Genomic DNA, 26838 nt, shown 5'->3' with positions numbered 1-26838 from the left:
TTTGCTTCACAAAATGGTGTCAGTAAGTTTGAGGTACTCACGTCTCACACTCAGGCGCAACCCCGTCATTCCTGTGGTAATGAGGTTTCTGTGGCTCGATAGCTCTTTGCAGTGATCTTGTCCATTTGAAGTAAGGTTGTGTTGAAATGTGGCTCTAAGACTATCAACCCAATTATTTCTGGAATTGGGGAGGGAAAGTTCTCTGCCGTATATTTACCGCCGCTGATTGTAGTAATTGGGTATGTGCAAAGACAGGACAGTGCACACTTGTGGGTGAAGCTAGTGTGGTGTTGACCCCAAGCCACAGGGGTCCTAGCTTGGAGTGTCAGTATCACAAGGGGGGAAGAATTCCCATGACTGCATTTGCTGTTTGAGCAACAACGAACCCTTTGTTCACGTAGCAGTTGAGAGTACTTAACTGTCTTCTGGTATAAACATGATCATTAACACCAACACAAACAGGAACCGTGAGAAGCCAGCCTGAGGATCTGGAACATACTTGTTTCAATTTCCTTTCCATTGTCACTGAGATGAAAGTACAGAATTGTTAAATTTCCATTGAGAAGCCACACACTCCCCAAAATGCAAGCACAGACTCTCAGGCTCAGAGGGAAGAAGTCAGGCACAACCAAAGCTTCCAGAGAAACTGTAGGCATGGGACTAGCAGTCAACCTTCCTAGATAAAATCATTTCACTAGGCCCATAACTGGCAGCCAACCTGTCCTGGGCTAATCGGGTTTGGACCAGCGCCCCTCTTGGCAGGACATGGAAGGAAAAGCAAAGGCCTTTGGTCCTCTCCCACACCCAGATATACCAGGAAAATAAATAACAGAAATTGTGGCGTTAGAAGGAATCTTTACGTATTCAACAAACATTTGTTGAGCACCTACTATGTTCCAGGCTGTCTCCACCTGGGGAACACAGATATCACAAATCTAGAAAGAGAAAAAGAGTAAACAGACCGTTGCAAAGTAAGGTTTGTCAGCCTCAGCATTATTGACATTTTGGAGCCATATAATTCTTTTCTGTGGGGTGCTCTTCTGTGCGTTATAGGACAGTTAGCAGCATCCCTCGCCTCCACCCACGGGATGGGAGTAGCAGCACCCTCTACCCAGCTGGGACGATCAAGTCTCTCCAGACATTGCCCCTGTCCCCGGGGGGGGGGCCGGGGGGGGATCAGACCCAGTAAGAATCACTGCAATAAAGTGTAGTAAGCAACTTGTATGGTACGGGGTGCAGACGTGAGGAAAAGAAGGCTTCTTAAAGGAAATTGCTAAGTTACTAAGGATGCATATGAGTTGCTCAAGAAGGTAAAGAGGTAAAGAGTTTTCCAGAAAGAGAGAACATCATCTGGAAAAGACAGTGGCAGGAGAGAGCAGAGTGTGTCAAGAGAAACAAAATAACTTAGTTTTGTTTTGTGTGATATGAGCTGGAGAGGGGGGTGATACAGTACAACGACATGCGTTTAACACTCAGGAATAATAACTTTAAATATTTTGCGAGAATCAAAATGAAAAAGAAGCTTTACTAAGAAAAAGTTAAGTCCTAATTAAGTGGAAATATATGCTACAGTTTCCTAGATAATATTATAAAGATACGAATTTATGAAGATGTGAATTTGTCCCTGATTAATTCATAATAATAAATCCTATATCATTTTTATTATTATTATTAATTTATTTATTGACATCTTACTATGTGCTAGGTATTTGTTTAGTAAATTAGCGTATGTTAATGTGCATAAGTTACAAAATTTTACATTTATATAAATTACTTATGCATACTTTAATTTTCACAACAACCCTATGAGGTGAGTAGTAATATTATCTCCATTTTATAGATGAAGAAACTGAAGCACAGACATTAAAGAATTTGCCTGATGACATTGTAATTGGCTAGGGGAGAACTCAAACCCAGGCAAACTTTCTCCAGAACCTAAGCTGCATACCAAGAATTCTAATCAAAATACCAGCTAGAGTTTTCCTTTAGGAACTTGACAGAGTTGTTTATCTATAGAAGAGGCAGATGAGGGGCGCCTGGGTGGCACAGCGGTTAAGCATCTGCCTTCAGCTCAGGGCGTGATCCTGGCATTATGCGATCGAGTCCCACATCAGGCTCCTCCGCTATGAGCCTGCTTCTTCCTCTCCCACTCCCCCTGCTTGTATTCCCTCTCTCGCTGGCTGTCTCTATGTCTGTCGAATAAATAAATAAAATCTTTAAAAACAAAAAAAAAAAAGAAGAGGCAGATGAAATTCACTTTCAAAAGTTTTCTCTCAGAATAAAATAAAAAGAGTGGGCTAACTCCACTGGATATTTAATCACATTCTAAAGCTGTGGTAATTAAAAGTGTGTTTTGGCCCAAAGATGGACAGAAAGGTCAATGGAACAAAATCCAAAATTAGAAAGACATATATGTGAATTTCATATAGCTAGAGGAGGATTTACAAAGCAATGGGGAAAGGACAGTTTATTCAATAGGAAATTGCAGAAACTGTAGAAATTATTGATTACCTTTTGTGAGGGAAAAAAAGAATTATAGTAGCAACCAACATATATACCAACCTAGATTCCAGATTAAGTAATGTAAAAATACATAAAATACTTTTAAATCTTCTAAAATTCTAAAATAATTCTAATATTGTTTTCTTCCTCTAAATAGAAAATAAACTCCTAAGCAGAGAAATGACGGGACCCTGAGAAACAAACTGAGGGTTTCAGAGGGGAGGGCATGACCCAGTGATGGGTATTAAGGAGGGGACACGTTGTGATGAGCACTAGGTGTTATACGTAACTAATGAATCATTGAACACTACATCAAAAACTAATGATGTACTATACAGTGGCTAACTGAATATAAAAAAATAAAAAATAAAAAGAAATGGAGGAAACACAAAAGCAAACTTATTTGACTATATCATTCAACAAATATTTATTAAGCAAGTATTATGTACCAGATACTATGAAACAATAAATAGAATATGTAAAACCATGAAAAAATTAAAAAAGCAAATAATCAATGAGAAAACATCTTTTTAGTAATTATAACAGTACCATATGTTGGCTAATTGAACATAATAAATATATAAACAAATAACAGTATATTAAAATCTTACACAGATAATTTATTCAATAAATCAATAGACAAAGTACTAAAATTCCAGTAAATAAATGAGAAAGAAGTACAAACTGACAATTCAGGAAAAGGGAAAAAATAGATCTGGATAAGTATTTGTTTTAAAAAAAAAAAAGTTTCGGGGCGCCTGGGTGGCACAGCGGTTAAGCGTCTGCCTTCAGCTCAGGGCGTCATCCTGGCGTTATGGGATCGAGCCCCCCATCAGGCTCCTCCACTGTGAGCCTGCTTCTTCCTCTCCCACTCCCCCTGCTTGTGTTCCTGGCTGTCTCTATCTTTGTTGAATAAATAAATAAAATCTTTTAAAAAATGATAAAAAATAAAAATAAAAAAAGTTTCATTAGTAATCAAAATGATGCAAATTAAAACAAATGATCATGTATAACTTACCAAATTTACAAATTAGATAAGGGTGCAGTGAGACAAGATCTTTCAAATACTGCTGCTGGAATAAAATTCATAGAAAAAAATCTGGTTCTATATAAAAAAGATTTTTTAAAACTTCACACCCTTTGACATCTTAATTCTACTCTTAGGAATCTATTCTAACTAATCAGAAATGCCGGCAACTAGTTAATGCGAAAATGTTCATTATAACATCGTATTTCACACACACACAAACTGGGGGAGGGGTATAATCCAACTGCATAAGAATAGGTGCTGTTTAGGTGACTAATAGCACCTCTATGTAATGGAATACTAATCTGCTAGTATTAATTACTAATTTGCTCATATTGCATTAAATGTTTAATATTACACATATTAAATGATGTTTACAAGGAGCTTTAATTGTCTATGTATGCAATTAAGTTAAAAGAACAAAACAGCAAGTCATATAATCTCTTAATCATGTGAAAATATATATACAGAGAAAGGATAAAAAGGAAATAAGCCAAATATTTTCTCTAGGATCTAAAATGTTAAAAATTTCTCTGCTTCCAAATCTTCTATTATGAGCACCAAAAGATCTATTCTTATCCCTCAACAGAAATTAGGGATATATGATGTGGTACTATTTTAAAAGAAAAAAATTAACAGAAGTATTAGTGATCTGTCTTGCTAGTATACTCATTTTGCTCCCTCTGTATTCCTAACTATGATATTTTATATTGCTATTTGACCACCATTTTTGCCTAATTACTATAGAAGGCATTCTACATATTAATATTCCTAAAAAGATGTAAGGAAAAGGTGGGAGAAATTTTTTCTCCAATATCAATAAAATAATATAAACTGCTGAACATTTATGACCTGAAATGGCACTACCAGACAATATTTAAACCTGAATATAGGGATGATTTCCCTGAAGAAATCAGCAAAAAATTTTGCTCCATCTTAAAGATTTTTAAACAAAGTTATACCAACCCCATTATTGTTAAACAGAATCAGACCATGAATTATTATTAGTACATATTATTATACTCAGACCATGAATTGCTACTATTACTAGAGATACATGTAATGTATTTTAACAAAGCCTCTTGCATGAACGAGGAAGCCAGATTTTCCTCTGTGGACCCCCATTCACTCTTTGGCAGTGACCCTTAAAACAGTGGTGCATTCATTTTATAGCAGAGAAAATCCACCAGGAAGTGACAGATTCCATCTTTTAGATGTTTTAAAATCTATCAGTATTTATTTCACATTTAAAAAGTACAGTATAGACTTACATTTTCTCACTATTCGTTCAGTATTCTACTAGGTAGTTTTAGTTTATCCTTTAAAATTAACTTTTCCTTCTTCCAAAAAATAAAGTCACGGTCACCATTTCAAACAAGAAAGAAAGCTAATTCATTATTACCTGAATAACTTTTTTCTCCTGGTCTTGAAATTTTGCATAAAACATTTGCATTGGGGAAGTGGGAGGGAAACTGCCATGAGTGAGAATAGACAACTTGTAATAACCTATTTCTTTTATTTTTTTACTTTTTCCACCTACTATTTCAGTGGTATTACAGTCAAGGTATGGGGTGGGTGTTAGACAAATGTCGTAAAATGAACAGCTGGAAACCAAACTCTTTATGAATAAAAACCCTGCGTCTTGGTTGAAACAAGAGCAAAATGGACTCTGTCCACAGAAACAGTGGCAGAATCATTCTTGAACTATTCCAATATTTTCCAGCCTAATTGGTCAATCCCCATCCAGCAGCAGAGACCAGATGCTCTTTTTCTAGTTGCTCCCTCCTCACCTTTTGGACTTGGCCTTGTAACTCAGCTCGGGGAAGAGACACCAACGCTGTTTCACCGAAAGTGATGTAACTCCTGCTTACTTCTGTTCTTGAGTTATCTGGCTCATGATTCACTCGCTACACTGATCACAGAAACTAAAACAAGATAAGCACTTGAGGGGAGTGTGGCATCCATTCAAACTAGGGGGAGACCTTCCATATTTGCTTTCTGTGTTTGCTGGGGAAAAAACGAATGGAAGCAGTGGCTGGGTGCATTCAAGATAACATTGAAATGTCCAGATGCAAAGGCTGGTTTCCTGGAGAACCTGTACAGGTTAGAGATAGGTATGTTGGATGTGTTCCAAGCTTGGAAATCCAGAGTTGGGGAAGCTATAATTAAAATTGTTCCCAGCGTCTGCCTTCGGCTCAGGGCGTGATCCCAGGGTCCTGGCATCAAGCCCCACATCGGGCTCCTCTGCTGGGAGCCTGCTTCTTCCTCTCCCACTCCCCCTGCTTGTGTTCCCTCTCTCACTGGTTGTCTCTCTCTCTCTGTCAGGTGAATAAATAAAATCTTTAAAAAATAAAAAAATAAAATGGTTGTCGGGGCACCTGTGTGGCTCAGTGTTAAGTGTCCGACTCTTGATTTCAGCTCACGTCTTGATCTGAGGATTGAGCTCAAGCCCCATGTTGGGCTCCATGATGGGCGTGGAGCCAACTTAAAAATTAACTAATTAATGAATTTTAAAAAGATGGTTCTGAATTCAGAGGCCAGACATACATGAACCCCAGGAAGTGGCAGGTCAATCAATTCTCTTACAAAATCAAACTGGATAGGCAAAATGCAATGGCTAATTTCTGGCCAGGTCTCTCTTTTTCGTGATTAATAATTCCTCATATTTTGACCAATTGTAGTGAAACTTTTCTGCAAAGTATGGAAGGCAGTGTGTGAGATCTGAAAGGACAGTAAAGTAGTCTATTTTAGTGTGCAAGTGTTACAGATGCAGAAACTGTGACCTGCAGGAGCGGAGAAGTTGGCCGACATCATCTAGCATGCCGCATGTTAGCGACAGTGTCAGGAGCAGGTCCCAGGGCTCTGAGTAACCAGATCAGGGGCTTGGGCCCAGCCATCCCTGAGTCCTTCTCTGGCCTTTCTAGAACTTTCTGTGTCTGCCATATGGTCTCCATGTGGTTCTTCTGGTGTGAGTGAAAGGGCAGCATGCAGGACAGCAGGATGTCTCGCTTCTTCTCCTCCTATTTCCAATACCTGTAAAACAAAAGCAGATCTCTAGGATTTGCCTTCCTGTTCTCAAAAGCGGGGACACCTTGCCTGCCCCTGCCACTCCACATGGAAATAGAGAAAGAGCACCAGACCGGCAGTGGGGACTGGAGCTCCACCGTTGCTGACTTTAATGCATCTGTGATTCGGGGCACTTGGACAAGTTCCTTAATCTATTCATACCTCACCTGCCTCAAAATATATGGCTGTGGGATAATAATACCTACTCTACCCATTTCTGTGAGAGCAAAATGGAAAGATGTACATGAAATGTAGTTTATGTGTTGTGAGGAGAAAATGTGGAAGTCTGGTTTAAGACGCAGACTCCTGGGGCCTCTGTTTTAGATGAGGTCAGCCAAAGTGGTTTCCTGTGATGAGCAGAGCCTAAAGGAAAAGCTGGTGGGGGTGCTGGACTCCTCAGCTTTCTCCGCAGATGATGGCCGGCGAGCTCCGGGGCCCGAACCAGAGCCAGGGGCCCGGGAGAGGCTGGCATAACCTTTGGGCGGCGTGTCCATTCGGAGTGCTCTGCTCTCAAACCAACTGGGCCTGCGCAGCTCGGCAGGACAAGTGCCTCTTGGGGCCGCTACCCTAACAAATGAAAAAATAATGCCCTTGAACCGAGAGTGAAACTGAACTATCTAAGGAAAACACTGTGAGCAAACACCAAGAGCTGAGGGAAACCATCTGATTAGGGCAGCCGGGCTCAGGAGCACTGCCCGCCCACCCACCGCCCGCACAGGAGCGAGCGCAGCCCGCCCGAGCCGGCGATCGCAGGGCGCGCGGGCTAAAGCCATGTCCACCACCACGTGCCAAGTGGTGGGCTTCCTCCTGTCCCTCCTGGGCCTGGCGGGCTGCATCGCCGCCACGGGGATGGACATGTGGAGCACCCAGGACCTGTACGACAACCCCGTCACCTCCGTGTTCCAGTACGAGGGGCTCTGGCGGAGCTGCGTGAGGCAGAGCTCAGGGTTCACCGAGTGCCGGCCCTACTTCACCATCCTGGGCCTTCCAGGTAGGCCGGGCAGGGCCGGGGACCGAGTGGGTGAGGGCCCGGGAGGGGCTGGCCCGCGCTCCCCGCAGCACCAGGGACAGAGCGGCGCTCCCCAGCTCTGGGTGTGACCCTGGCAGCGTTGGCTCAGAATAAAAGGTGGGAATAAGAGAAGTTGGTCCCGTGACAAAGAAGGCTGTAGTCGTGCGGGAGAAAATCAGAGAATTCACACTCGAATCAAAGGAAGTGCGGGTCCTGAAGAAAAAGGGATCTATTGTTAAGGCGTGCGTGCTCTGCTCGGGACACTGGAATAGACTAATGTTCCTCAAAGGAGAAAATCGTGTGTGTGTATGCGCATGTGACCAGCTCTTGCCTGCACATACATGGGAGTAAGGAATAGGATGATGAATATTTTCTTCTAGCCAAAAACGTTTATTGAGAGCTCATTTCATTTTCAATTCAATTCAATTTTTCATTGAAAAGTTGGAGTCTCTGTAAGCGCCAGAAAATATACAGTGCCATTCAATTATAAATATCTTTTCTTGCTTTGTGTTGAGAAGTTCTAGTATGCACTCCTAAAAAACAATGTATGCCAGAATATTATAAAGTTATAATTGTAATAACCTCACAATAAAAATATAATTATGAATGTGACATCTTTTCACCCCTGAAGATGAAGTACATTGAACCCCTGCTTTGAATACAGATTATTATTTCAAACATGCACATAGGAACTTCGCATTCTGGAAATTCTGGGAGCTATTTCTATTTAAAGAAAGAGGGTGGGGAAAAATAAATTAAAAGGCCAGTCTAATCAGTGGCTCCAAGGAGTGGCCAAGATACAAGTTTGGTGAGGAAGGGAGTAGTATTAGGTCTGCCACTCTGAAACAAGCACCTGTGAGCAGGTAGGTGGAAATAAATCTGCACAACACTGGTAAGAGCCTGGGCAGCACTTGAAATTGAATTATGGAAAGCAGTTCAACTAATAGATCTTCATTTTTGGAAAGAGATAGAAGATGGGTGAGAGAGGTAGAATCAGGGTAATCACCACCTTTTTGGAAGCCACTTATATTGCAGGCCCAGTGGGGTCACTGACTGAGACCCGCTTCGGGGAACAAGATAGGTAGGACCTGGCCGCAGGGAAGACAGCCGTGGGGGAGGGACTGTGCTCTGGTCAGAAGGCAGAAGGTGCAAACGTGGATTGTTGAGCTCCTAGCGCAACTCATTTTAACTATTCGGTGAAGGAAAAGGATTGACCTCATACTCAAAACTAAGGGATAACATCCCATGACTTCATGCCCAATAACGTCTGCCCAGGGCCCCACCACACATTGCCAATCTTTCGCTCCTTCCGTTTCTTTCCACACGCAGGGCCCCATACCATCCTCTCTGGTCATCCTTGCTGATCAGCCCCTGTCCTTCTTGCCTCTTTCATTTCTTCTCCTCGCTTAGGCTTATATTCTCTTCTAGAAGATCTCATGATTCTGATCATTTTCAAATTCTGTCTCTCCCTGGGTCACTGACAACCAAATTAAAAGAATAAATTTTACTACCGCCTCTCACTCTTAGTCTTTCTCAGTCTGCTTTCCATCCTTCCTCTCTTTAGAGTATTTACTCCTTTGACTGTGGCAGATGGTCGGGCAGAACCTTCCAATCACCAGCTTCCAGTTCCCAATTCTCATCTCCCTAGATATTTTAAAACCCAAACCTTCCCATGGTTTCCCCCTTCACAGCTTAATTAGGTGAAGACATGACAGGCTGACACCCATGCCCTCCTATACCCCTCACCTTTCCTGACTTATCTCTTACTATTCCTCTGCCCCCAGGCTGACTCTTGATTTCGGCTCAGGTCATGATCTCAGGGTCCTGAGATTGAGAGCCCACCTTTGGGTTCCATGCTGGGTGTGGAGCCTGCTTAAGAGTCTCTCTCTCTCCCCCTGCTTCTCCCCCCTCCCACGCATGCACTCTTTCTCTCTCAAAAATAAAATAAAATAAAATAAAATAAAATAAAATAAAATATTTGGCTGAGTAAAGTAAGGGATGGGCAGGAAGATTGCCAGAAGGAAAAGGCTAAAAGACACTCCAAAAACTAGAGGTTAAAATATAAGAAGATGGAGCAGCCAGAGAGGAGTCCAGTGGGTGGCTGGTGGACATTTGTGGGGCTCCTGAGAAAGGAGGACCTAGCACCTAGAGGGGACCTGGCCATCAGGAACAACTGCTGAAAACACTTTCTTGGGCATGATGAGGGGCATAGGGAAGAGAGACTTGGAGCAGAGGACCTGGGAAATGGAAGGTTGCAGAGAGTTTAATTTTGACCTAGAATTCAGGGAAGTACCACCCTCTAGCAGAAAAGTAAGCTTTAAAGTACTTTATGCTTTTAAAGGATAAAAGCATGGGGCAGATACCATTGTAATACTTCAGTTAACGATCATAATATCACTGCCCATTATTCAATTCTTCCTAAGGATAAGCTCTTTTCTTGCAAAATCTCACATAACCTTTCATTCAACTGATAAAAATATATCACATTTAGTTGGAACTTATAGCCATAGAATAATTGAATTCCATTCAACTAGCTGTACTACGTAACCTACAGATAGTTAGTGACGTAAGTGGTGGTAGTAGCAGGAATGTTTACCTGTATGTGACCAGCTCTGTATAATGAATAGCCCAAGATTCCGTCTCATTGTATTTCAAATGGTTGACGCAGCCTGTAGTTCTCCAAGGACATTGCCTGGAAATAAAAACAGCTACCGTTTATTGGACTGCACATAGACCCTCCAGTTTAATCTTCACAGCAATAGGCTCAGATAGGGAGACAAAGTAAGGTGCCCAACTCCCATGGACAGAGATGGCAGAAGTGGAAAATGAACCTGAGGCCGTACAGCTTCAGGTCTGCGTTTTTCCCTGGCCCATGGTCACGCTCTGTTTCTGCACTGCAGCTGGAAGGGGCCAGCTTTAGAATTGACAAGGTTGGTCTGCTCTTGAGCGCAGTAAGAGTAGACACTACACGAGCACCTTGACCCTTCTCTGGCCATATCATCACTCTGCACAATTAGGAGTATCAGGTTTAAAGAGCGGATGACTTGTGTGTGTCATTCCCTTTCCCCGACCCTGGAGACGGTGGGAGGAGGGAGGGCAGTCAATGAGCAGGGTGGAGAGGAAGCAAAGACCTGGGAAAGAAAGACCATGTCCCTGGTCCCATAACGACATCATGGTCAAGTAATCTTTTCTTTTTTATTTTTTTAATATTTATTTATTTATTTGAGAGAGAGAGAAAGAGCAGGGGGAGGGGCAGAGGGAGAGAGAGAGAGAGAATCCCAAGCAGACTTCCCACTGAGCACAGAGCCCAACATGGGTCCCACAACCCCAAGATCATGACCTGAGTCAAAATGAAGAGCCAGTCGCTCAACCGACTGAGCCACCCAGGTGCCCCAAGTAGTTTTTTCTAACGTGTTTGCAAACATTTGGATTGAATTTGGTGCCGCGGCAGGGCCCTATGGTTAGAGGCAGGTGAGTTGGGATCAATAGCATAGCTTGGCCAGCTACATCTCTTGACCTTGCTTTCCCCATCTGTGAAATGCCTCACAATAAGGCACCTGTATGAAAGTGCTCTGCAACCTATTTACAAGATCTGGCTCTTGGTGTCAATAAATCATTGCTGCCCTGTCTACACCACCAAGAGCTCTCAAACAGGATGTTTGATCTTCAAGGGTTTTTTTCTTCTCCAAAATCAAACATCTTTTATGAATCCAAATACCCAAAGTAAAGATTATTTAAGGTCCTCTTTTTCTCCTTTCCATCCCCCGTTCCATCTGTGCTCTGGGCACATCACTGAATTTCCAGCCCCTTCGCAGGCACGGAGAGTCTTATTTTTTCTTTTTTCAAGCAACTGGCTACATTTGCCCCTTTCTACTGCAATGTGAAAAAAACAGCTACTGGAAATCTAGGGAGTTTCCCATCAACGTGTTAATCATATTTACATCGGAATGTGGGGTTTTCACAAAGTCACATTTAACCCAGAAAACAATTCTACAACACCTAAAGCAAAAATCCGTAAAGGAAAAATATGAACCTGCTTTTCAGCACTGTTTCTAAAGGAGCCACCTGGTTTATTTCTCCTTATTATTGGCTGACTGTTTCACGTTAAGTCCAGTGTTTGTGATCCTGTGAAAGCAGCTCGTTGTTCCCCATCGTCTGGTGGAAGAAACTGGCCCTAAGAGCTCCGGAGAGTGGTTGTTTAAGTTAGTTATAAACTTGAAATGAAATCTGGGGGAGCCTCTTGGTTTTTGCTCACGCTGCTTTCCCTTTCTTCCCAAAAGAAACATATTTTAGCCCAAACATGCTTTTTTAAATACGTGGACAAACAACTAAACGTGTACACACTAACGTGTGTCTGAAGGAGGTCCCGCAGAGAACTGAGCACGCATCCACCGAGCCAGAGAGAAGCTGTGCCTGAGGCGTGAACGGAGGCTGCCTGCCCGATGCAGACCCAGGGATCAGAACGCCTCCCCAGCTTGGGATTGTGGAGGCTGCTGCTGGGGGAGCAGGGGCAGCCACGCACAAAGTATCACGCTCCAGCATGGGCCAGTCAGTGGTGGGCACCATTTCTTGTTGGGGACGCAGGGGTCGGAGTCACCTAGTTGGACCCCACCTGAGCATTGAAAAGGAAGGGCAGTGAAGGCGGACACCACCCCCACAGCCTCACCCCTCCCCTGCCCCCCTCCTCATTGCCAGCCAGATCTTGAGCCCATTTTTCCTGATCTTTCCCTGTCTCGGTCGAGACCTTCTTCTTCCTACTCTTGTCAAATCTTCTTCCCCTGTGGCCCCTCATAGTCCCTCATGCATGGCTTTCTCAACCGTATTTTATCAGCACATGAGAGGACCAGGTTTATGCAGTTAGTACCAACCAAAGCCATGTGGGGCTGAAGAGAGAGAACTTCTTTTCTCTTCTTTTCTCTTTTCTGATATTTGCTGAGCCTGGCTTAGTTCTGTGCTGGTGTCAAGTAGCACCTGGTGCTCACAGCATCTCTGTGTAAGAGATAGCTCTATCCCACTCCAGGGTTGAGGAAACTTGGCTTCAGTGAGGTTAAAAGATTTGCCTAACGACACCTACCTGGCATCACATTGTTCTATAGGATTTCACGAGATACAAAGGACTTCCATATTGGTTCCCTGAGATCTCAGGAGAATCTAGGCCCTCCCACCTTGTGCTGAAGGACCTTTTCTCAGAAGTCTGGCCTCAGACTTCCCTCCTCTGGTCTCCCCTGCTTTGGACTCCTCCATCAGCCCTCCCTGCCTCCGATCTGAAGCCTGAGGTGTGGGTCCTCTCTAACTGCCACTAACAAAAGCTCCAGGTCAGGCCTTTGTCTCCTAAGCCCCATCCCCACACCCCAGCTAGCTCAGGGATGTCAGCCATTGGGAACTCTCTCCTCTCAGTTCACCACTCTGAGCACCTCCTCCTGAACCCTCTGAAGGGCTGTTTTCCCGGGTTATTCCTCGAAATTTTACGTTATTGAACAATTAAATGAAAATCTCTAGGGGTGGAGGCAAAACATTAACATTTCTTTAAAAGTTCCCCCAAGAGATGTTAAGGTACAACCATGGTTGGGAACCACACCCAAAGGCACCTTGCCTGTCAGTCCATAGTTGGTTTGGGGGACTTAGATATTTTGCAACAGGGAGGGAACACCGAGTTCCCATTTTTTGTGTTTGCTTCTGTCAGCCCTGAATCCTGCCCACCCTTCAAGCCCGATAATGCCTCATTGTTCATTGGAAAGAATGCTGTAGTCACACCTTTGGTGCAGGGAATCAGTCTGTAGAGCCGTTGACTCACCTGTTATCAGCTGATAAGCCTATATGCCTCTTGCTTGGAATTGCAAATAAGAGACAGAGTGGCTAAAAGAGAAACCTACCTCCTTTCGGAGCAGTTTCTCTGGTTACCCATCTATGAAGGATTGGAACTCCAGATGGTAGAATCTTCCAGCTGGAAAGGAAGTTGAGGTCACCCCCATGCATCTCCATGGTCATTACTAGACATAGAGGATTTCTAGCCGTGAGTGGTGGAGAACATTTCCTCCCACTTCCTGGAACCTGCCCCCATCACAGCTCCCACTCTCAGAAGAACCCCTCAAGGAATCTCCAAAGCAAGGAAGACCTTGGTCCATCCATCCAGGCCCAGGGTTGGGACTCAGACAGTGGTCCCACATGATATAAAACAATGTTGTGTCTTTTCCGACCACAGGCTAAAAGAAAGGGGTAGGGGTAAGCTAGAAACAGATTCTAAGAAATAAAAAGGTACTCAGGGTGAAGGTGGACTGTTGGTTCAAAGCAGGTGCCAGCAGTCATCAGAAACCCAGAGATCAAGAGATAGCAGAAAAGAAATGAGGCGTTGTCATGCAAACCTGACCCAGCAGAGGCAAGAGGGCCTCTGAGAGCCTGAGGCAAAGGCTAACCAGGACAGGCTGGCCGGGGCTCCATACCCAACGGCTCCCACAGCACAGCAGCAGCAACTCCCCACAGGAGGCAAGTCCACAGGCCTTTCACTTCCCACTTGCCAGTCTCACTGCCCTTCTAATCCAGCAATGTCAAGCAAGACCATGTGCCTCAGCCACAGCCCCCTGGTGATATGTTTTCAGGAACAAACATTAAAACTACTTGGTCAAAAGAGTCGATGACTCCACCCTCACCAAGAGTCTGGGAGAAATGTAATGTTTTTGTAGAATGAGGAAGGCACATCCTTTATCTTGCATCATTAATATTGTTTATTTGGTTTTTGTTTGGTTGGTTGGTTGTTGATTGGTTTTTGGTTGTTTTAACCAGATGCCTTGCCAGGTGGTTCTCAAAAAGATAAATGATTTTGTTCTCTGAATAGCTTAAGGCTTAAAATATCAGAATGAGAGCAGTATTTAAAACCTCCAGCAGGTTTCTGGGTGGATTTGAAGCTCACAAGAGGCCCATGGGGACAAGATGAAGGAACAGTCAAGTCCCTTCCTCTTCCCATATGTCCAGTTCTCTGGTAGTAACATACATATTCATATAGCCTGGAGGATATTTCCTCAAGTCTGGGGCTGCCACCCAAATGTCCTCTCCATAGCTGTCCTGAACCAGGCTTGTAGTGTAATTGTATGTGTTAAAGAGAGCTAGAACCACGTCATGAGCCACCATGAGAAAGTGGGTCTATTGTTACTTAGCCAAGGTACTCCCAAAGTGAAAAGAAATTTGAGGTTCAGGATTTCCAGTAAAAATATGATCTTCCCAGGTCATAAACTGCTTGAAGGCAGTGATTATTTTTCATGAAACTTTATACCTCCTACGGCATCTGACAAAGGGTTTTGTAGAGAATTTGAGCTTTAAAATACTCAATATATTCCTGGATGAGTTGTATGGTTATGTAATGTATGACTATGAGCATATACCAACATGTGCTGGATGCAAACACAAAAATGTAAATGAATAAACAAGTAGATGACACAAGCGTGCATTTGTTACTAAAGGAAGGAACAGGGTGTTTGTTCCCAGTCTCTTGTAGGGCCAGCAAAGCATTGAGCAAGGCGTTAGGGAACACAGGTAACACTCTAGAGCCCTCCTATATCAGGAGTGGATCCAAGGGCCACTCCAAGGCCCTCCTGAGTTCACTTTGCCGTACTGGGGTCACTGTGGCTCTGGCATGAGAACTCAGCTGTAATCTCAAGATGTCAATGTTAATCAGTTCAGTTCTCCCAGGAAAGAATGGCCAGATCCTGCAGGATTGACTCACACCATAAACCAACATATTTACCCTGCTAATATAGTTGCCAATAGGACTAAGACTGATGATGGCTGCGTGTAGAACTCTCTTCTCAGCAGAGAAGCAAAGTTAACATCAGAAGTTTCTTCAGGGAGAAGAGAATCAGAATCAAGTGGCATAGAACTAGATGGCTGGATACCATCACCTCCACACAGGGAGACACCTGGTGAGAAAGTTGCCTGGGCCTCCATTTTTCTTGAATGCAGAAGGCTCTTGAGTGAGTTCTGCGTGATCTCTTTTTTCACTAGACTGCATCGACTGCCGATTCTTCCTCCATCATGACCAGCCACTTTGTGATACACACCTTAGAGTGAATAAGCTGGCAGCTCCAGTGATATCGGCCATATTTGAGATGGAAATCTTCCTGATGAGATTAAACAGAAATTCCTCCTAGGAAATTCCTTGTCTTAAGAGTCACATTTAGAAAGAGTCTCCTGGGACAGCTTATTCCCTGAGATGATTTTTAGAGAGTATTTCCTTACACATTTTCAGGATCCATTTTAGAGGATGATATTTCATAGCTGAGTCTCCAAGTCTGAAGGATACATACTCATAGGTGCTTACGGATCCCCTCACCTTGATGGCAGCCTGCTTTTCCAGCATTATGTACCTCAAGGTGATGTACTGTGATGGGGAAAGTAACCATTTTGAGATAGTTCTGGGTTTGACCCCCGGCTCTTGCCTGTCCCTTGATATGTGTCCTTGGGCAAATTCCTTAACCTCTGACTCTCAGTTTCTCCAACTATAAAATGGAGGTAATCGTATCATCTACCTTGCAAGGTTGTTTTTTTTTTTTTTTTACTATGGATTAAATTTTTGAATGTCTGAAAACCACTAATAGCTTTCAATCAAAAAGTAGCAATTGGCTATGATAACTAAGGTAGGACAGAGCTTTCTGCTTTGCTTCACACAATTTTTCAGTTCTGCTCTACCAGAAATACTCATACTCGGGGCCTTTCCCTCTGGAGAACATCAAGGACTCATTTGTCTTTCTTTTGTAAAGTCCATCATGCTTGTAGTGGGCATGTTTAATGACTGTCTTTCCCCACTTTGGCATAAGATCCATGAGTGCAGAGACCATGTCTGACCTATTAATTACTGTCATCCCTGTGCCTCGTCATAGGGGTTCAGGAAAAAAAAACAAAAACAACTGTTGAGAGGAGTTACTGCATATTAAGGACACACTAGAAACCACCGTGGATATATCTGGAAGGGAGGTCACTGCTGCAGAGTCCCAGCAGGACCTACAGTTTCCCTTGCTTCCTGAGAAGGGGACTGCTGATAAACTAGTTGTGTTGAAAGGCCTGTGATTGATATAGCAGTCTTTCTGTATACCCCAAAACCTGCAGCTCACCCTGACTGTAGTAGTCCCTTTGGAAAGAGACAAAAATACAGTACCCTTGGTATATCACCTAGTGACCTTGCTCATTGCATGCTATAAATGAATATTGGGTTTTTCTAAAGTGGACACAACAATATGAAGCTTTGAGCCCATACGAGAAGACTAGAGGAGAGAAATGTTTGGGTTAGAAGTCAAAGCCACACAGTTTCACTGTAAACTCTATCAGTAATTTCTCATGTCACTTTGGTCAAGCCATTTCCTCTACAAAGACCTCAGATTATCAAGCTTTAAAATGAGGAAATGAAATAGCTAAATTCTGTTGCTGTCCTGGCTCCACAGTGTTCTCATTCTACAGACAACTGTGTGCTGTCCTTCAGCAATCGGAGGATTGTATGTGGTGGTTTTGCATTTTTCACAATTCCACATCCCTCGGTGATGACAAAGTTCACAGTTTATGGACTTGCTATTTCTCAGGAATTTGGTGCTGGTTGATTGTGCTTGCTTTATTTTGTTGAACAAAAGCCTAATCAATCATGTGGAGGTGGCCTTATCTGTCAGCTTTTCCCATGTCCTACAGCCATGCTGCAGGCAGTGCGAGCCCTGATGATTGTGGGCATCGTCCTGGGTGCCATCAGCCTCCTGGTGTCCATCTTTGCCCTGAAGTGCATCCGCATTGGCAGCATGGAGGACTCCGCCAAAGCCAACATGACACTGACCTCTGGGATCATGTTCATCATCTCAGGTAAACAAGGAGCTGAGGTTCCCCCTTTCAAACATGCTTCTGGGACTGTCAAAGCAAAATCATTCTGGCAGAAGAAACACGGCTTCTCTCTAATGAGCATGGTTTGAGCATGGATCAGAGCTTGACATGCTGGGGTTCAAGATCTGAGATTAGGACCCAATTATGCTTTACAGAATTATCATGAGTGTTAAGGTCCCCCTTCATTGCCACCCCACTTTATTAGAAGAGAGTCTCAATCCTAAGGTAGTGATGTGACTCAGTCCCTAAAGGCATTATGTTGGTAAGACTCTAGAAAAATGATTTTAAGGGAAGAGCACTTGACATCATCAAAGTACCAGGCCCAAAATATTTATATTATTAATCCCTTGTCCCAAGATGCATGGAAAATCTTCCTGCACACTTATAAATCCTTCCACAATTAGAGAGATAAGAGAGTCTAAGCACCTAACATAATGCCTAGCACATAGTAGGGATTCAGTAATCAATGCTTGGATTAGCCATTCTGTTATAGGAATGGAATATTCTACAGCCTGCTCATCTAAACGCATGTAAGCACACATTGCCTCAGAAATATTGTGATCCCTTTAAAGCTGACTCTGGAGCTTTCTCGTTCTTGGCCCACAGGTCTCTGTGCAATCGTTGGTGTATCTGTATTTGCCAACATGCTGGTTACTAACTTCTGGATGTCTACAGCTAACATGTACACCGGCATGGGCGGGATGGTGCAGACCGTTCAGACCAGGTAACCTCCTAATGTAGTCTTAGTATTCTAAGGTGAATATTGTTGTAAAAAACCTATTAAACACATATGCCTAATGTGACTGTCAGTGCCTGGAATAGCAAAAACTTATCAGAGGCAACCATGCCATATCGTAAATCAACAATGATCTGTAAATTCATAAACTTCATTTCAGTGAAATATCCTTGGTGCTCTGACTTGAGGCTGAGCTGACATTTGCATTGAAATACAGCGACAGTTCACAGTATTTATCTAACACGCTTACACAGGCCCCATTGTGGTGGCAGTGAAACAGGCACTATTAGCCCAGACATGTAAATGAGCCTCAACCCGCACCTCCAGGCCATGACGAGAGCCTGGCTAGGGACAGGTGCAAGCTTGAGGAGAACTGAGCAAGGTGCAGTACAAGTGAGAAGAGGAATGGGATGTGTCTTCCTCTCATTCGCACATGCATTCATCCTACAACTCCATGGACCACCTGCTGTGGGCAGGAACTGTGCTGAGTGCTGGGGATAAGACAAGGTCCCCGTCCTCATGGAGCTTATGGTCTAACTGAGGGAGACGAACCCCTACGATAATCTGGTGTCTAAAGGAGGGTAGAACTTTTAAATGATGGAAGAGCAATTCTGACACCCGTATTCATTTAGCCACTTCAAAGGGATGTATTTCAAAGCAAGAAGCAGCAGCAAATTCTTGAGGAAGAATGATCTGGTTCTGAGACAATGATGTAAATATTATATCTAAGTGACCCATCATCCCTGGAGTCGATACAATTGGTATTTCTCCCGCCACACCATCGTGGGATACACACAGGGCGTGAGGATACGATGAATCCATTACTCTCTGGCTCCCTGGAGCTCCAGTCCCCTTCTGTGTTCCTGCTTTGTTTCAAGAATGAGAAGGAAATGATGCCCATATGCTCCCCTCATTCTCCTCTGTGAGCTTCCTCTGGTCTCTTGGTTACAAGGGCAACTTAGAAGTATGCTGACCAACTCATTTTGATTTTCCTGGGACTTTACCAGTTTTAGCACTGAAAGTCCCACATCCTGGGAAATTCTTCCTTCATGGGCAAAGCAGGATGGTTGGTCAGCCTACTTAGAGGAGCCCACCTTATCTGGAGTATCTGGGTGCCTAGAGTCACTGCCTCTGCCCTGAGGAGTCACCCACCCAACTGGCACCCAGACTAATGCCGTCCATCATTCTCCCACACCATCTCCCTAGAACCTGCCCCGTCCCTTGGGAAGCCAACTTCGGTCCTGAGGTCAAGACTATAGGATTTGAGAGGGCTCCTGAATGCCTTCCTCCATGGATGGGCAGCACTTTTCCCTTCTTTCTGTCTTCTCATCCTGTCTACCCAGAAATCACACAGGACAGCACAGCTTCCAAGAAGGATCTTGACAGTCAGTTGAAGGGGCTTTCTGGTAGCCCATTTGGCTTTCTGGTATCCCCTCCACTGCTATTGCTGCACTGAGTGTACCTGAGCTGCAAACTCTCTGCCTTCCTGCTACACGCAGCTTGTGAGGTGTTTAATATCAGCCTAAACATTTCATTTTATAATCTGAATTAATCGCCAACTTTTAAAAATTAGAAGTGTCATAGGTTGGGTTACTCAGAAACAGATCCTGAGACACAGATCCCAAGGCACCTTGTGCAAGTGATGTTTTAAGGAAGGGGAGACTGGGTAGGGGTGGGGCACCCAGGACAGAGAAGAGGGTAATTGCAATGAAGTCTGGGACTCAACCCAGTTCTGGGGAGCTGTGGGGCATGAAGCACACCTCAGAGCTGCCTTGACTCTAAACTTTCACACTTCAGGACCAGCACACTTCAGCCTCTGGGCATGTGAGCAAAATGGCACCAATGCATGTACCAAAGCTAGAGCTCAGGGGGACGCATGGGGGCCAGTGGGCAAAGGCAAAGACCACAGGAGCTGAAGAGGCAATGGTTAAACGAACGTAGGGGACCTGGGCGGAGTGCACACACACGCACAATCTGTTTTCCCAGCTTCTTGTAAAAAAAAAAAGGAAGAAAGAAAGAAAGAAAAAGAAGAAAGAAAGAAAGAAAGAAAGAAAGAAAGAAAGAAAGAAAGAAGAAAGGAAAAGAAAGAAAGAAAGAAAGAAAGAAAGAAAGAAAGAAAGAAAGAAAGAAAGAAAGAAAGAAAGAAAGAAAGAAAGTCAGATCCGACAGTACTGGACCCTCATTCTCTATGGCAACAATCTCTGTAGCTGAGGGACAGATGCCCTCTTAGCAAGGACTCACCCCCTCCAGTTTATCAAATGTCCCAACTCTGAGGCCATTTATCATTACGCTTGTGGGGCTTTTTCCCCATATGACAGAGTTAAGAAAGGAAAATATTTTCTTATACCCAGCCTGCTTCACTCATTTAAATTACATAGCTGTCCCAGTTAGGTATTTAAGTTTGCTAACCTTGACCAAAAGGATCTAAGTTAAGGGAGGACCTCATTCCCCACGCACAGCAGATAGTCTTTGCTTCATGATTAACAGTGAGGGCTTTGGAGGCAGAGGGATCTGCACTGGAATTCCAGCAACTCCTTCCTGGGTCTTCGGAAAAGTTACTTAGCCTCTCTGAGCCTCAGTCTCCTCATCTATAAAATGGGAATGATAAATCCTGCTAAATGGGACTGATGGAAGAATTAAATAAAGTTATGATAAAAGTGCCCATCACAGTATCAGTAAGGGCTCAATAACTGGTAGCAATTGTTGTCATCATTAACATTATGCGGTCACTCAGCCATCTCTAGGGGCATCAAGGACAGGGGTTCTGTCTGTGCCAGGGCAGAGGGACCAGGGCTGCCCCCAGGAGATTCGCCCAGGGGCTGAGGAGGAGCCCGAGGAAGAGGTCCCTGTTAAACCCCTAGCCACAATGGGGAAAACCAAGAGGGTGGGATGGGGTTTTTCATTCTAAGCCAACAACCCTCAAACCAAGTGTCTGTCTTTTCCTAGTCCTAAGGAAATAAAAATACCCTACAGATAAATTTTCTCCCAGAACTTTTTCAAGCCCTGAGCTCAGTCAAGCAGCTTTGCCCTTTACATCACACTTGGTCATCGGGCTCATATTGCTTACTTTGATCCTGCTAAAATGTGTGTACCTTTTAAGCACGTCTAAAGTATCTTCATTTCTTAGGTTGCAGAGGTCTGCACACATATTTCTGTCTTCCAACTACTGGCATAATGTTCTTCATTTGTGATTTTTAAACATGCCAGTGATTCATGGTGTTCCACAAACAGCCCCGTGCTCCTTGATGAGCCCGGCAGAAAACCTCCACAGGCAGGTGTCCACTGTGCTGAGTTCTCCTTTCCTGCAGGGCTCTTGGAGTTAAAGGGAAAGTTACCGACATACCCTGACGTCCTAACAGTTTTTGGTCACGGTCTCTACCACCCACACAGGTCCATTTGGAATCAAAATTATTTTGTTCTCAGGACACTTCGTTCTCAGAAATCCTGCTCAGAGGTAATGAGTCCCTTGGAGGCATCCCGCATAGGGAAAGGATACCAGTTTTGGAGTCAAAAGACCACAGGTTCAAGTTCCACTGTGGGCTGGAACAGAAGCACCGGGAAAGTGGAGTCTGTGTCTGTCTTGTTCCCCCCTGTGTCCCAGTGCCAGGGCAGTGTCAGGCACATAGTAGGAGCTCAATAAATACTTATTGAACAAATGTGTAAACAATGAATGAAAGAATGAATGGTCACTTCATATTGGTTCTTTCTGAAGATAACGTTCCTACCTGCATGGACAGCTACCCGGGTACCTGAATTAGTTAAGATGAGAGCTTATTGGCCCACAGGGAGAACTCAAGGGGCCAAAATTCCTTCAGAAATAATAACTTCAGGCTGATTCCACATCTCTCAAATTCCTCTTGCCAAACCTTTAAGACACTCCCCAATGCCAACAGGGAGGGAGGTGGATTTCCAGAGCTGTTTCTCTGAGATTAGAGACTTATGATTAATTCCATGCCTGAGTGATGCTAGGGCCCCGAGAATCCCACTGCTCTTTTGCTGACAAGCTTCAGTCCCAATTCTGTTCTCTAGGGCCCTCATTCAGTTGGCCGTGACCCAAAGGGCTGTGTGTTCAGTGGCATGGGCGGGGATGGGTGTGGAACCCAAAAGAGCGGACAGAGAGGATGGGCGTGGCCAAGTGCAGTGGGTAGAGCCTGGAGCGTTGAGTCGCCCACATTCATCGCCTCATTTCCCCCCAGGTACACCTTTGGTTCGGCTCTGTTCGTGGGCTGGGTCGCCGGTGGCCTCACACTAATTGGGGGTGTGATGATGTGCATCGCCTGCAGGGGCCTGGTGCCCGAGGAAACCAAGTGAGTCTCCCCATCCCAGTGCAATCAGACATTTACTCTGAGTCCATTTTAAAGTATAATTTGCAGCCAGAACGATCAGCCTAGGTTTATGGAAGAACTTATTAACTAAAGGATCCTGACGGGGCGCCTGGGTAGCGCAGTCCTTGAGCGTCTGCCTTCGGCTCAGGGCGTGATCCCGGCGTTCTGAGATCGAGCCCCACATCAGGCTCCTCTGCTGGGAGCTTGCTTCTTCCTCTCTCACTCCCCTTGCTTGTGTTCCCTCTCTCACTGGCTGTCTCTCTCTCTGTGTCAAATAAATAAATAAAATCTTTAAAAAAAAACAAAACTAAAGGATCCTGAACCTTCTCTTTTATGGGGAACCTAAAGAACAGAATAGGAATATTTCAGCTGTGCAGATTTAGGAATGATCCTGTTTGAGAGAAAAAACTATCGTCCTAGGTTCCCTCTGACTTCAGGAATCTGTAACTCAGTGGTTCTCAGCTGAAAGCAATTCCGCCCACCAGGGGATGTTTGGCAACAGCTGAAGACTCTTGACTGTTGCAGCTTTGGGGTGGGGTGGGGGTGATAGTGGGATCTAGTGGGTGGGGGCCAGGGATGCTGCTAAACCTTCCGCGATGCACAGGAGAGGCCCTCGTGACAAAGAGGCACCTGTTCCAAAATGCCGGAGTCCTGCAGCAGAGAAACCCGACTGTACCCCCTACATGGACCTGGAGCTGGGAGACCTGGATCCCGGGCCGGGGCTACTGCTAACTAGTCCTGTGACTTCCAGCAAGTCATTTGCCTTCTCTGGGCCTCCGTTAGCTCATCCATAAACTGAGCAGATTAGAGGAGATAGGCTCTGTGTATGTGCCTTCCCGCTCACAAATTCTGTGATTTTTCTGGCATAACCATATTCCCCTGGACATTGTTTCTGGTTCAGCTTCATTTTAACTGATTAACAGAGGGAGATCACTAGTCATAAATGACCAGCTCTAATACAAGGCAAGAAATTCTGCTCCAGTGCAGAGGCAGAAAATCCAGGGTCTCGAAGCCGGGGGCGATCAACCATCTCAGTTTGCCCAGGACTAAGGGTTTCCTGGGATGCTGGACTTTCAGTGCTAAAACCAAGACATCCCAGGGTAAATGGAATGGGTTGCCCTCTTACCAAGTACACCCGTAGTCATGGAATGTTTCTTTTTTCTCTCAGCTACAAAGCTGTGTCTTACCATGCCTCGGGCCACAATGTCGCCTACAAGCCCGGAGGCTTCAAGGCCAGCACTGGCTTTGGGCCCAACAGCAAAAACAAGAAGATATACGATGGGGGTGCCCGCACAGAGGACGAGGTACAATCTCACCCTTCCAAGTACGACTACGTGTAGCGCTCCAAGACACTCCGGCATGGGCACAAGAGCCCCCCGGTTAGAGCTCACCTGAAAAACAAGGAAATTTTACCTTGACTCCTGATTGCTTTTGACTCACAGTTGGAAGTTAGAAAAACCTTGATTTCACCCGTGAGGAGGCCAGATGGTCTGGGCCACATGTCTCTATGTCTCTAATGTTCCATCACAAAAACAGCTGAGTTATCAGATATGAATTAGAGGCTACAGTTCAGTTTCCAATCCTCTATTTCTTCGTTTTTTAATTTAACCTTCCTAATCTGATGATAGAATGTGGTTTGAATCCCTATCAGACAATAGCCCATCGATGATCTATTTCCCAACTCGTCCCCCAGAACAATTCTGCAAGGAAAAAAGGAGAGTCCATCAAAAGACATCATTTCCTGCTATTTGATTTCAACCTCCCCCGCCAACTTGGCTGCTAATAAACACTGATTGAAGAAGTGTTGGGGAAAGATATTTGTAATGTCTCCAGCTCATTATCTGAGTTTTCTTACACTGTGACCTTGACATTACCTGGACCAAAGCGATTTCAGTTTAAGGAAAGCTTTCTGCTTTTGTTGGCATCTGCTAATTCCAGCAAGACCCCCCCAGGGGTCTCCTGGGCTCCCCACTGCAGGTCCTCTTTCTGTCACAGGCCAGAAAGTGTCCCTAGAAGAATGAGAAAAGGATATTTGTGGGTAATCTGAATATATATGGTATTCTCCATATAGTTAGAATAAATAATATGTTAGTGAAATGATACACTGTCTCTGAATTAGCCTCACCCTTGCACATGAATAGAAGAAAATGAAAATGATTTTGATATTGTCTATATTGTCTATATTTGATATTGTCTATATTGACTTTGTAAAATCACATGTAAATTTGAATCCCATGAAATGCTCACTGATCCTAATTGTTTCCCTTTGAGCTCTCTGGGACTATGACCACACAGGACAGATAGAGTGTGACCCTGTAAAAACCAAATGATGAAACCGAGGGAGTGAGTTGAAACCAGTTCTTTCAAAAGACAACAGCAACAACAAAGTGGTGAGCCTGGATGTAATGTTATGGCAGGTGACGCCTGTGCACGTTTGCATGGCTAGAGGTCACTGTCAGTTGACAGGAGCGCTTACTAGGCGCTGTGGCCAGCTTTGTTACCCGGAGAGCTCTTCCCTTCACTAACTTCAGCTACAGTGGTTGAACCATTGGATGTTCAAGAACTGAAAGTTCTTGGCAGCCACACACCTTCCCTGTGTTCACATCCCTGCTGCAGAAAACCTAAACTCCTTCCAGGCCACCAGAATTCCTTCTCAGCACCAGAGCCAGGATAGACCCCCTGGGAAGTAAAATAAGGGCAGTCTCTCAAAAGTACCCAATCAGGGAGCAGCATTGGAATCTCACTATCGGGTTATTATTTGGGGAAAAAAGTCCCTACACCAATAGTGCATATGAAAGTGGCCTCCAGGGAGATGGGTGACTATTCCTAGGGGTCTTCAGGCTGCACAGATGATGTCTGGGGAAAACCAGATCACAGCCCATTAAACAGAGAGGAATTTTGTTCACCAACAGCCAAAGCAAACTCAGAGACCCTTCTCACTGAGACAGCAACGGTTCTAGGCTACATCAGATAGAGTATTCGTGGAACTCATTGTCTGAGATGGGATAAGGGATGGATAGATAATTCAAGAAGAGAAAGAAAAAAAAAAAGCAGGGATGGGGGAAGACAAAACTGAGCGATCCAGGGCATGGAGATTGTAAAGGTTCTCAGGATTTGATGTGAAGGTCATGGGCACAATGAGCTCTCTTTTCTACCACCAGACAGTCCCTGGTCAGGTCTGAGGCACTGAGGTGTGGCTCAGCTGGGTTTTTAATTAGCACATTCTCTATCCAACACTTCGTTGTTTGAAAGCCTCCATGTAGTTAGATTGTGCTTTGTAACTTTTTTGTTATTGCTCTGTCCTGTTGTACATGCATTGACTATTGACCTGCGTGTTTTGTGAACTAAATATTAAAATTACTATTATCTCACATGTAAACAGCTCCTGTTCTTTTGTCCTAAGCTTTGGGATGTGGGGGGAGGGGGGCTGGAGTCGCAGCACCTCAAAGCTGAGGGCATCTTCTGGAATGTTTCTGCTTGCAGAATCTGTCTGCTCAGCAGTAGCCTGGCTGCCTGGAGGCCAATGAGGTCTGATCCCGCGCACTTAGTGGTTCCTGCAAGTCGAGAAGCCTGAATCAAAAGGGATTTCCAGAGCAGGCAGTCATATGGCATGGAATCCAGGGACCACATTTAGCCTGTCTGACCCTCAGTGCACCAGCCTAAAGTGTCTAATGTCACTGGCCTACCCAAGAGCTAGTAAAACAGGAAAGTCAGTGCCTGTCCTCGTAATGCTGTCAAAGGCTGGCTTCACCAGCTCAATTAGCTGAACTCACTGAGGCAGAATCAAGCTATGGACACTACATAAGCAGGGCACCTGGGGGCTCAGTGGGTTAAGCAGCTGCCTTCAGCTCAGGTCATGATCCCAGCGTTCTGGGATCAAGCCCCACATTGGGATCCCTGTTTGGCGGGGAGCCTGCTTCTCCTTCTGCCACCGCACCCCCTACTTGTGCTCTCTCTCTCTGACACATAAATAAATAAAATTTAAAACAACATGAGCTATAGAGTCAGAACAGCCCAACCTCAAACCCAGGGTTCCCCACTTCCCAGCTGTGTTAGCTTGAGTAAAGCACTTAATCTTTCTGAGTCTCAGTTTCTATAGAATGGGGATAATAAGCATAATGGAATAATGCAAGTAAAGGACCTATTTAAGAGGCAAAGACTCAACTTGCATAACTTTAAGACAAACAGGGCATTGACTTAGGTAACTAGGACATCTGAGGCCAGCATTGGCTTCAGGCATAGCTGGATCAAGGGCTATGACCAAGATTCTACTTTTTTTCCGTCCATACCTCAGTTCTGCTTTCCTCTTTGTTGGTTTGCTTCT

The 26838-nt window shown here is 44.5% G+C and overlaps 1 protein-coding gene across 1 annotated transcript; it reads left to right on the top strand.

The window, feature by feature from the left end:
• Positions 1–7366: 7366 nt before the first annotated feature.
• Positions 7367–25869, top strand: CLDN18 (claudin 18). Its single transcript, XM_002923330.3, has 5 exons — positions 7367–7586; positions 17271–17435; positions 18060–18177; positions 22386–22496; positions 23683–25869. Exons 1-5 carry the CDS (start codon positions 7367–7369, stop codon positions 23852–23854), a joined length of 786 nt encoding a protein of 261 aa, XP_002923376.1. The 3' UTR covers positions 23855–25869.
• The last annotated feature ends 969 nt before the right edge of the window (positions 25870–26838 follow it).

Source organism: Ailuropoda melanoleuca, chromosome 6 (genome assembly GCF_002007445.2).
Source record: "Ailuropoda melanoleuca isolate Jingjing chromosome 6, ASM200744v2, whole genome shotgun sequence".
Lineage (NCBI taxonomy): Eukaryota > Metazoa > Chordata > Mammalia > Carnivora > Ursidae > Ailuropoda > Ailuropoda melanoleuca.
This window is presented reverse-complemented; position numbering and strand designations above follow the sequence as displayed.